Raw genomic sequence first — 12,640 nt, forward strand, 5'->3', positions numbered from 1 at the left:
AAAACACTACAGTCCGTTTGGCTCCAAATGACATCGATGAAATGCCAAATAACTCAAAATCGGAAATAGTCTATGAAATGTTCCTACGGTACACGGCAATGAGTTATCCTGTACCCAACAATATAAGCTGTTTGTTATTTTTATTCCCATAACTGGAAAAAGTTGTTGAAGAAACTATCATGTTGTTATGTGTAAAATGTGACAGCTTCAACGGAGGGGGGGGAGGGGTTAAACGGTTGGTTGGTATGTTGTTTTACGCCGCAGTCAGCAATATTCCAGCTATATGACGGCGGTCTGTAAATAATCGAGTCTGGACCAGACAATCCAGTAATTGATATCATGAGCATCAATCCATGCAATCGGGATCGATGACATGCTTCAACCAAGTCAGCGAGCCTGACCATCCGAACCCGTTAGCAACGTCGCCTTTTACGGCAAGCATGGGTTGCTGAAGACCTATTCTACACCGGATCTTAACGGGTCTGGTTAAACGGATGGAGGAACAGCGCAAACACCTAGTGTACGCAGTACAGAACGGAACAGGGAATAACAGTATAAGAGAGGTCGTTTCTCGTTAATTAAATCGCAATCTGACTCGCTCATGTCACCGTCCTCGTCATCGGAATTGCTTGTGTCACTGCTGATGGTCACAAATATTGATGGGACTGTTGCTTGCTGAAGTCCATCACGTGGCCAGTATCTTGACTCTATCCCGTTGACGACTTTGGAAACGCAACGCTGCCATGTCTCTTCTGTTACCTTAAGGGATTAATGTACTAGCTTTTCAACATCCCGCAATTTAAACGTTGTGTTCAGTCGGGTAAGGTCACATTTGACTACATCCCACATCAACTCCTTTGAGTTCAGGTCGCAGAGGTAAGGGGGAAGTCGTAAGACAGCTTAACCTTGACATTTGATGTAATTGCGAACCCTATACACGGACTTAGTTTTGTCAGATTTGATGATTTCATAAATCTGTGGCTTTGTAGCCCTGGAAGGAAAGATCATATTGCAGCCACATCACAATGTCTCCTTTTAAGGTTATTAGACGTCGGGGCCTTGGTGTCTTCATCCTGTATACTGTGATATGGTGCATTGTCCATGATAATAAGGGACTTGGCAGGCAAAGCAGGGACCGATTTGTTTTTCACTCACTCCAGAAATACCTAGCCGCTCATTTCTGTGTGGTAGCCCCTGTTATCCTTGTCCTTCGCACGAAAGACGAAGTCACATCCTGGGAGAAAACCAGGACTAGCACAGCCAAGATGAAGAACGATAAATCTGTCACCTTTCCCCATTGGTAACTTTCTCATAGACTCCTTTCAGTCCCCACTGACTGCTGGCTGTGTGAGAGGCATTACTCATGTCTCATCTAGGAAAACAGGCTCCTATCCTTCTTCGCGTTTCGGCTTGATGGGTCGAAGATAATGATTTCGGAGATGAAGGATCATTCACATAACACAGCCCTATTTTCACCACTGATCCTTTTGTATCTGTATCCAAATGTATGCAAAAATTGCCATAGCTTCTATTTTGTAAGGAATATATCATGTTTAGTGTCACGGTATTTCTTAAAGAGTCTCAGTGACAAGTACCTATTTTGTTAAAGCAGTTTAACAATTTCACGACTGATTTGAAAACTGTCTAATTTAACAACCCTACATGTTTTGATATGTTCCCCACCCACTACGCCGGTGTGACATTGAAAATAGACCCGCGTTGAAAAGTGACCCGGGAGTCAGTATTCAACGTTGGAAACATACCCTGTCTCAATTTTCAACAGACCAGGGTCAGTTTTCAACTGTTGAAAAGTGACCCTGTCAGCTTACCAAGTCGTTAAATAGTGACCCGGGCCTCGCGTTTAAAGGTGACTCCGTTGAATTGTGACTTCTAGTTAAATAAAAGATCTAATGTTATACTCGATGAAATCTTTTTAGTGTCTTTATTCGGGTGTTTCTGAGTACGTATCTGTCAGCTGGCATCAGTTGTTTTACGTACATGTATGTCGTTTTGAGTGCGGTAGAGAGAAGGGTGGAGGCGCTTCATGCTTTATTAAAACGGGAAAAATCCAGATTCAAGATTTACTGGCCAAAACTATAGATCTATACAACCCAAAATCCAGCTACCTTTCAATCTTCATTTTTGTTAAGATTTAATTGATAAACAAAGTACTTTTAAGAGCGGATATCAAAACATTTTGAGCCTCAATAATTTACAGTTGAAATTCTGGTTAAAGTTACAAATATTTTTCAACGTAGTACCATTCCAGTTTCACACTTGTTTTATCTGGTTTTCAAATCATTAGATCTAATGCCCGATATAAAGTCCAGCCGTCAATTGTTGTCGTCCTCAAATCTTCAACCCCGCAGGTGCTTTTTCAATTTAGGGGACAAGTGGAAATCACTGGGGGCTAGATCTGTAGGTCACAGTTCGAACCCACATTCTCGAAAAGCATCAATCACAACCCAGCTGGCGTGTACTGGTGCGTGGTGTTGTTAGACAATCTAAAACAGGTACCAGTATTTGGGTATTCTCCATTGTTTTGTATAGAGTCGCTTAATGTGATAGAGAATGCTCGTCATCTACTTATAACAAGTGTTTTAGGTTCAAAGCATTTGATAACGTCCACTTTTCCAAAATTCAGTGTGTAATTTTGAAATTCGGCAAAATTCACAGATATTACTACAATTAACTGAAGTTTTTGAAATAGTGCTGTTTTTGTTTTTATTTCATTTAATCGTGCACACCACTTTTCACAATTTAAACAGGTTTTTTTAGGAATTGGGTGTAACATCATTGTCAATTTTTTAAACGAGTTCAATATCTTTGATTTTGTGTTTTTTCGAAGAGTTGCCTTCATTGCCACTCCGATACGGACACAGTTCACTGACTCATTAGAACATTGCCCTTTTGGTCAGGTTTTCAGCTTTCTTATCTTGAAATGTCTATAGTATGCAGATGTGTCTTTGATCTTTACCTTTGTTTGATCTATTAAGTGTTTGAACTTTTTAGCAATAGTAAAAAAGTTTAATCTTTGAAAACAAACTTGGTATTTAGCTGTTGGCGAGTCTGGTAACTTCCATCGCTCGGCCTGCACTTTTGTTTCACGTTGCAAATTATGGTAGTGGTCATTGTAGCATATGTGATCAGAAATTTCTTGGGTTAATAATACAAAACTATGCATTTCTGATTTGCTTCGGCCGCCTTACATAAATCGCTATTCCAAATTCGATGATGATGATGTGATCCACCCTTCCAACAGAGAAGCTGATAACCCAGTTAACACAGGGGGTCCAGGCAACGTTGCATACCTTTCAATCTTCATTTTTGTTAAGATTTAATTGATAAACAAAGTACTTTTAAGAGCGGATATCAAAACGTTTTGAGCCTCAATAATTTACAGTTGAAATTCTGGTTAAAGTTACAAATATTTTTCAACGTAGTACCATTCCAGTTTCACACTTGTTTTATCTGGTTTTCAAATCATTAGATCTAATGCCCGATATAAAGTCCAGCCGTCAATTGTTGTCGTCCTCAAATCTTCAACCCCGCAGGTGCTTTTTCAATTTAGGGGACAAGTGGAAATCACTGGGGGCTAGATCTGTAGGTCACAGTTCGAACCCACATTCTCGAAAAGCATCAATCACAACCCAGCTGGCGTGTACTGGTGCGTGGTGTTGTTAGACAATCTAAAACAGGTACCAGTATTTGGGTATTCTCCATTGTTTTGTATAGAGTCGCTTAATGTGATAGAGAATGCTCGTCATCTACTTATAACAAGTGTTTTAGGTTCAAAGCATTTGATAACGTCCACTTTTCCAAAATTCAGTGTGTAATTTTGAAATTCGGCAAAATTCACAGATATTACTACAATTAACTGAAGTTTTTGAAATAGTGCTGTTTTTGTTTTTATTTCATTTAATCGTGCACACCACTTTTCACAATTTAAACAGGTTTTTTTAGGAATTGGGTGTAACATCATTGTCAATTTTTTAAACGAGTTCAATATCTTTGATTTTGTGTTTTTTCGAAGAGTTGCCTTCATTGCCACTCCGATACGGACACAGTTCACTGACTCATTAGAACATTGCCCTTTTGGTCAGGTTTTCAGCTTTCTTATCTTGAAATGTCTATAGTATGCAGATGTGTCTTTGATCTTTACCTTTGTTTGATCTATTAAGTGTTTGAACTTTTTAGCAATAGTAAAAAAGTTTAATCTTTGAAAACAAACTTGGTATTTAGCTGTTGGCGAGTCTGGTAACTTCCATCGCTCGGCCTGCACTTTTGTTTCACGTTGCAAATTATGGTAGTGGTCATTGTAGCATATGTGATCAGAAATTTCTTGGGTTAATAATACAAAACTATGCATTTCTGATTTGCTTCGGCCGCCTTACATAAATCGCTATTCCAAATTCGATGATGATGATGTGATCCACCCTTCCAACAGAGAAGCTGATAACCCAGTTAACACAGGGGGTCCAGGCAACGTTGCATACGTAGGCTATTTGGTTACTATGTAGACTCCCAGTAACGTTCGACTTATTGGCTGCTTTAATACGTTGTAGCAATATTACGACAACGTTCTTACAACGTTGTGGGCACGTCCTTTTGTTGGCTGGTAACACTTGCAGTCCGTCCTTTCAGACCTTTGTCATGCATTAGATTAATGGTTTCTATTAAGTTCCACCGAATACGTCCCCACGCATCGAATGCGAATGGTGCTTTTAATGTTATAGGTTTTTAACTAATCTTATTGATACTAACTTCTCACAACATTGTTTATTCGACTGTGAAGTGGGATTTCATATTTTGAAATATTATGGGGCTGAAGTTTGTATGTAAATATACTGAGTCAACATACTATACAATGGACAAATTTATCAGAGAAGGTAATTTTTAATCATTAATGTCCAAAGAAGGATTTTAATTAACAGTGGTAACCGTAATTTATTCCAAGCACCTACGATATTCGGTAATAACATCAACAGATTAAATCATAAGTCCCAAGCACGAGAATCTGATGGCACACAAGTTCAGTAGTGTGTATGGCCACCATGTGCGTTGACAACTGCCACACAACGCCTCCGCATGGACCTTGTGATGCTTGTGAACACATGATTGGGAAGACGACGCCATTGTTGCTGCAAAGTGGTGCCAAGATCTTACAAGTTCTGTGGTTTTTTCTGGAGAGTGCGCAGACTTCTCCCAAGAGCATCCCAGACGTGTTCGATGGGATTGAGGTCGGGAGACCTTGACGGCCAGTCCATGACGTTGACTCACGCATTCTGAAGGAAACACCTTGTCCAAATTGCTGTGTGGGGTCTTGCATTATCGTGTTGGATGATTAAAAAGGGTCCATGTGCTGTCATAAAAGGCAGAAGTTCTGGTGCCAGTACCCGGTCGCGGTAAGCAGCAGCGTTGAGGTTGCCACGGATGACAAGAAACCTGGAACGTGCATTCCCACAGAAAGCACCCCACACCATGACACTTCCGCCTCGAAATCCGTCAACTTCCTGTACACAACACTGGGCGTAATGTTCATGACGGCGCCTCTACACCCTCGCCCTACCATCAGCAAATCGAAGATTAAATCGGGATTCGTTACTGAAGACGACTTGATACCAATTCCTCTGAGTCCGTAAGTGTCGCTGTGCCTCAATTGACGTTGACGTCTATGTAATTGAGTCAGAATCGGCCCGCAGTATGGCCGTCGTGCTTGAAGGTGAGCAGTTCTCAGACGGTTTCGAACAGTTTGCGCACTCAGTCTACCCCTAAACAGTTCATTTCTGGTTGATGTAGCCGTCAAAAATCGGTTACGGAGGTGACGTAAGACAATCTGACGATCCTCTACATGTGACGTCACACGTGGTCGACCTGGCCGAGGGCGATCAGTGGTGGTACCCGTTTGCTGTAGACGCGTCTGTAAATCATAAACAGTCCGTCGACTACAACCAATCGTCCTTCCCGTCTGCAACATGTGGATGGCACGTTCACGTTGCACATTTGAAAGGCGTGGCATGACAAATGGCCGTAAAAACTTTCGTTTTCTTGTCTTTTTAATGACTGCTAACAGGTATGGCTGAAAACACGTGCGGTATTATGGCCACGTGACCAGTTGCACGTGAAAAAACACTTTTGCCACTATTGTGCACATGAATTTGATCGATTCACCTGCACAAAAACGGGTGTTATCTGAAGACAATTCGTGGTCATTACTGTTTAAATACACAGTAAGTGCCCCATTGTAACCACCGTGGCGTCATGGTTGAAATACTACCCAAAGCCACGTAAAACCCAATCAAACAAACTTAACAGACGTACAAGCGTACACACAGGCAGTCACTGGGCGCTCAAAACAGCTGTACATGCACACACATTTCTGAAGTGAGTGAATGAGTGAGTTAATGCTTTACGTCACATCGGCAATATTTCAGCCATATCGTGACGATCATTTCTAAAGCCAGGAACCATGACAATTTGTATATGTTTACGTTAATACATGCCTATAAATACGTTTCACCTCCAACACTCATCCCGAACACCCTGATAAATATTTGCACCAATTTAGGTATGTTGCCAATGTCTTCTGGAAAGCAGTCATAATTCAACGGAGTCACTTTTCAACGCGAGGCCCGGGTCACTATTTAACGACTTGGTAAGCTGACAGGGTCACTTTTCAACTGTTGAAAACTGACCCTGGTCTGTTGAAAACTGAGACCGGGTATGTTTTCTACGTTGAATACTGACTTTTCAATGCGGGTCCATTTTCAATGTCACACCGGATTGCTGGAGTCAACATTTTTCAGCTTGTGAGGAGACATGCCAAGAGCTTTAGAAGCTTTTCTAAGTATTAATTAATGGCATAAAATGGGTTCCCTTCCTGCTTCACTTGGAAAGTGAACCATACATCTTAAAAAACACATAGCTGAGTATGGCATCTTGTCAGTCAGCAATGACATATACAATGAAACACGTATTTGTGCTGTTCCTTCTACCGTTGTGTCCCCTCCGTTCAATATGTCAATTTGAACACATAACAACATGATAGTTTCTTAAACAACCTATTCCAGTGAATCGAATGAAAATAACAAACAGCAGTTATTGTTGGGTATAGGGTATTCATTGCCGTGTACCGTATTGGCATTTAATAGATTATTCCCGAATTTGAGTTTTTTGGTAATTCATCGTTCTCATTTAGAGCCAAACAAACTGTAATGGAAATATACACACGCGTTAGGAGATATTATTCATGGACATCCATGTTACAATGAGTGTTGATTTATATGTCACTTACTGGTTTTCTCTGTGTGGTCTTCAGAGCGGGGGCCTTGTGGTTGATGAACCACCTGTTGTCCTCCCATTGCCACATTGCGAGCTTTCAGAGCATTCAACTCGGTCTTCTTTGTCAGATACAGGCGTGGGTTGTTTATTACTGTGAAGAGTATTAAGTAGTTATGACCTTAGGAAAGTACTTATGGGAAGAACACAACGATATATTTACCCTGCAATTTGTTCACCTTATACATTCTGGTGATATTTGACAAAAGTGTTCAATGTGTTGATTAAATAACAAGTGAGTCATGAGTGCAAAATTATATGTATTTATCTTTTATCAATCACATTTGGGCATAACGATATCATTTATACAGTTTAAAACACGGACTATAGGCCACCAGTAACCAAAGCTAGGCCACCTCGCCGGGGATCATGGGGACTTACGGTGCCTCTGCTTCCTGCAAGATATCCCAGCAGGATTTACCTCATCACTTCAGCTATCGGTGGTTATGCTCAATACTAGCCAATATCTAAAAATACTCAGCAATGAGTTGGCTTAAAACACTGGTTGATGATAGTTACATCGATTATGAAAGGATTACGTGGCACACAGGGGGACAATCATTTTATTGTACTTTAAAACCCGGATAGAGCCTTTAATAATGTCAGTTGGTAAAATCATCACACCGAGTTTAAAAACAAGCAATTCATTACTCACATACATACTTAAATGTATTTACAGACCAATTTCTTTCAAGTAGCTGAGAATGAGATGCCCGCTAACACAGGAAAAGCGATTTTTCAGATTTACTGTTTGATAATGTGAATCCCATTGCAATTGCAAAGTATACACAGTCAAGCAATTTATGCTTAACGGTGAACCTTTCGTCACAAGGGATCCACTCAGGAGGTTCGTAGTCGTATGTTTATTCGTGGGTAAACCGACCATGGCCAATAGACAACTTCGTTAAACGACCTCATCATGTCTTGACTGACAACCAAACTAGGTATGACCGATTGTTGGTTTAAATCCATGAAGTTCATTGATTCCTACCTGGGTGTCCCACCTTTTTTGCATTAGATCCCGAGTATAGCTGTTTTTTGTCCAGAGCTGCTTTTGAGTTACCAGCTATGCCTACATGACTTGGTAACCAGCAAAAGACAATGTCAAACTTGCCAGTAGAAAGATTATTGAAACGTTCTAAAATGCCAAGGATCATGGGATGATTTGAGGAGACACTTCTAAGTGCCTGAAGGTATGACAATGAATGAGAGAAGATGATGAATATAGGTCAAAGCTCTTGGGATAGTTCTGGATCCAATGATGGTGGCACTTGCAACTTTACCACCATCCTTGGACCGATCTGTAAAAATGATTCTGTGAGAATTATGCTTGTTGATAAACAAAATGATTTATTTAAGATTTTTTGAGCTGGGTTAGTGTGAGGTCTGCATCTTGCTTCACCGTCTGCCAGTGTTGTATGTTGTTGACAATAGAATACGTAATAAATTATTCTAAACGCACCAAATGGTGAATGGCACTTGTATTTTTTTGGAAACCACACTTGATGTCACTCAGGAGGTTATTGGTCTCCAAGTACCAGACTAATAAACTGTTGACCAAGCGCTCCATGAACTTATAAATACAGCTAGTTAATGATTTTGGACTGTAATTGGATCTGTATGATACCGTCCAGACTTTGGTATAAAATGACAATAACGTTGTGCCACGAAGGAGGGAAATTTCCAGCTGTCCAAATGTCATCAAATATATTTAGCAGCATTTCCAAACTTGAATCAGGCACGTGTTTCAGGAGCTGATAATGAATGTTGTCGGCTTCTGCTGCAGTGTCATGAGCTTGCCATACGGCAGTATGCAATTCATGGAGTGCAAATGTTTCGTTGTAGTCCTCACCATTATAAGAGTTAAAATTGACATATTTTTTTTCATGTTGTTTTTGAAACCTCTGAAATTGAGGGTTTATAGTTGAGTGATGAGGAATTGTTTGCCAAAGTTTGTTGGCAATGTCAGATTTAGTTGTTAACAGTGTATTACCCTCCTTTAGATGGTGAACTCCAGACTTTGATCCTTTGCCTTTAATCTTCTCACTCATGTTCCACACCTAGGACATGGGAGTGCAGGAATTGAGTTTAGACACAGTTTCTCAAGGAATGACTTATAATTTGTTTAAAGGTACATCTCACTTTGACGCTCGTGATTTTAACATTAATCAGGTTGTTGACAGTGGGGTATCGGCGAAAATATTTCTCACCTTTCTTCTTATTTTTCCTAGCTTGTTTAAAAATCATTATCAAACCATGGTTTAAGTATATGAGGGTTTGCAGAGGACTTATGAAAGAGTTCTTCTCCAACATGCCTGACACTGTCAGGTGTCAGTTTTCTGTACATAATGTTTGGAATAAATACCAACTGGCCTTGTTGAAGGTGGTTCGTCAGAAAGATTGATAGTTGTAAGTAATGTTGGAAAATGGTCACTTCCACAAAGGGCATCATGGATCGACCATCAGAACTCGTTTAAAATATGAACTCTCCAACACATTGTCAGTGGATGCCCAGCTTTGGCACAAACAGTATCTTAAGAGATATGATGGTGTAGCTGGATCCTTTTATTACCGTTCTCGCCATGCTCGTGGTTTAGACTCAGAGGTCCATCAATGGTACGACCCAGAATATGTAGAGGGTGTCATGGAATATGATAAATACAAATTCTTTTGGAATAGGCCCGTTTACAGCTTCAGGAGTATCCAGGCCAACAAACCTGATCTTGTCCTTTTTGATAAATCCAATGAAATCATTTATATCATTGAATTTTCTGTCCCTTTGGACACGAATGTGATTGACAAGATTCAGGAAAAACATGGCAAATATGCGGACCTCGCTTTTGAAATGTCACGCTTGCATTCCAAGTACCAAGTTGTCCTACTCCCCATTGTTCTCGGTGCATTAGGTTTGGTACCTTCCAATCTGTTGACTGACATTGGGAGTGTACCCGGATTTTCTACCAGGAATATAGCCCTTCTGACAATCTGGATAACGCAGAAGGCTGCAGTGTTGAGGAGTTGTCACATTCTCCAAAAAGTTCAGGGTGGGTTTGACTAGGCAGTGCTTCCTGGGAGAAATCCAATTCGTTGTCTGGGCTGCGTGTAGAGGGGGGCAAGAGCCCTAAGCTGATGATGAGCCTAGCCAGCCTGACTGTGCCAGGATCACCCAAATCCTAATTGATGCATTTTTTATTTTAAATCGGTAAATAATAATAATGTAGCTATGTGTAGTGCTGAAGCTTTTATGACATCGTAGCACCTAAAACGCATCCAGTCAACTGATCAGTTACATTGAGTGTTCAATCCAAAAGACAACCTTTAGGAACCTTTAGGGTAGTGTCATGTGTTTCATTCTTGCATATCAATACCATATTTTCATATAATCTTTCGAGTAGATCATTTAACATAATCAGTTACCTGAATCGACCTGAAACCCTGTAGATGTAATAAATGCGTCTCTATTTATCTAATTTTCAGAATTGATAATTTTTCCTAACTTTACTCCGTGGACGTATTATTGATTGAGTAAAATAACTACTTGGTTTGAAATAGTCAAGTTGTGGACGTATGTGGAAATAAACATTACAGTACCTATTGATGTTTGGTGTCTGTTCGTCGCAGCTAGGGCCTTCTTTCTGTTATATAATTCTGTTGTTGCAGTTGTCCCCTCTGTAATATAAGTGGGTATATTATGTTAAACTAGACACAGGATTGTATTACATGCCAATACATCAGTAGTAAAGGCCTCTGTAAAGTTTTCAAAATACTTTATGGTGGACATGTAGAAGACATTTCCAAATTTGATAAATGTCATAAATGACAAAAATGATGCATTTCCCTGTATTGACTTGTACCATATGTTTGATGGTGAACATCTGACTTACCAAAGTTATAAACATTTCCGGTTGAAGGAATTTACTTCAGTTTTGGGCAAACAAATGTCAAATGCAGTGCAGCTTTGATACAGAATTTTTTTTTGCTAATAGCTACGTTAAAATGAAAATGATAATCACTCTCCGTTTTTATTTCTCTTACAGACATCTCATAGGAAGAGGATTGGTGCAGTTCACAAAGAGGTAGAACTAGACTGCAATCCACTCGCGAAGGAAGACCTACAGTCGACTCTGCTTTTGACAAACATGTTTAATGAATATGGAAAGGCGTTTGCAGCATCTACTTCCATGTACCAAGTTTGATTGACACACAATAAATATATCACAAGATACCATTTAAAGAACCTTTCCTTCCGACTATGACCTGGAGGATGACCTCGACCTTTGACATGACCAAAATATGCCCCAGGGCTAAAACGAATATGTATACGATAGGCTATCCACAGGACGTGAAAGCTAGAAATGGTTTCAAAAACACAGCGTTGCATCGCCATTTGCATTGCGTTGCTTAATTAATTAGTCCTAAATATTGATAAAAGGAAGTCTTTCAAACTGAAGATTTCGTAAGACACATATCGACACTCACCTTGTATAAGCTCTACACGTTCCAGTGACTTTGTCTGACCTCTCTGTCTTCTTTTAATTAGGACACCAAATAGTCCATTGTCACATTCGTTTTCGCTTTCATCTTCTGAAAGCAGTACACTTGGGTCTTCCGTGTCAGGGCCAGTGGCTGCATGCAAACGTTAAACGGTTAAGACGGGGTCTTCCAAACAATAGATGCTTGCTGTACGACTGATACTGTCGAATGATGCTTCAATGGGATAAACATTTGAACGGAAGAGATTTTCCAAAAGTGATAGTTGATTCAATCTCATCATAAACGGATTTTCGTGTTCGCTCAATCTACATTTATATCTGATAACATTCCATTACAGGTCCTGTCGGAACGACTTTTCGCGAACTTAATAAACTAGCGCTTGCTATTAAAAGCGCCACCGCAGCCCATATTTAGTAAACAAACACTTTCAACATCGCTTGCCTTAATCAATGAGTGAGTGAGTATGGTTTTACGCCGCTTTTAGCAATATTCCAGCAATATCACGGCGGGGGACACCAGAAATGGGCCTCACACATTGTATCCATGTCGGGATCGAACCCGGGTCTTCAGCGTGACTAGCGAACGCTTTAACCACCAGGCTACCCGACCGCCCCCTTAATCAATGACATTGCGAGTAGAGATGATACAAATTACATCATAGGGTATTTTGACGTGCTTAAAAAGTTTGTGATACTGGGTCTAGATTTTCGAAACGATCTTAGCTACAATTAATCTTAACAACTTACGTTTAAAGATAAAATATTTTAAGTTTAAGATAAGATACATTTTCGAAACTATCATAAATATG

The 12,640-nt window shown here is 40.1% G+C and overlaps 1 protein-coding gene across 1 annotated transcript in view; it reads right to left on the reverse strand.

Annotated features, from left to right (window-relative positions):
- Positions 1–12,640, reverse strand: part of LOC124131190 — a 118,879-nt gene that overhangs the window by 1,553 nt on the left and 104,686 nt on the right. The window contains exons 8-10 of the mRNA XM_048395454.1: positions 11,818–11,964; positions 10,930–11,007; positions 7,295–7,432 (exon numbers count right to left, since the gene is read on the reverse strand). Coding sequence (XP_048251411.1) covers positions 7,295–7,432; positions 10,930–11,007; positions 11,818–11,964 — 363 coding nt within the window. The remainder of the gene's footprint in view (positions 1–7,294; positions 7,433–10,929; positions 11,008–11,817; positions 11,965–12,640) is intronic.

Source organism: Haliotis rufescens, unplaced genomic scaffold, assembly GCF_023055435.1.
Source record: "Haliotis rufescens isolate VD_foot unplaced genomic scaffold, xgHalRufe1.0.p SCAF_14, whole genome shotgun sequence".
In the NCBI taxonomy this organism is placed as follows: Eukaryota; Metazoa; Mollusca; class Gastropoda; order Lepetellida; family Haliotidae; genus Haliotis; species Haliotis rufescens.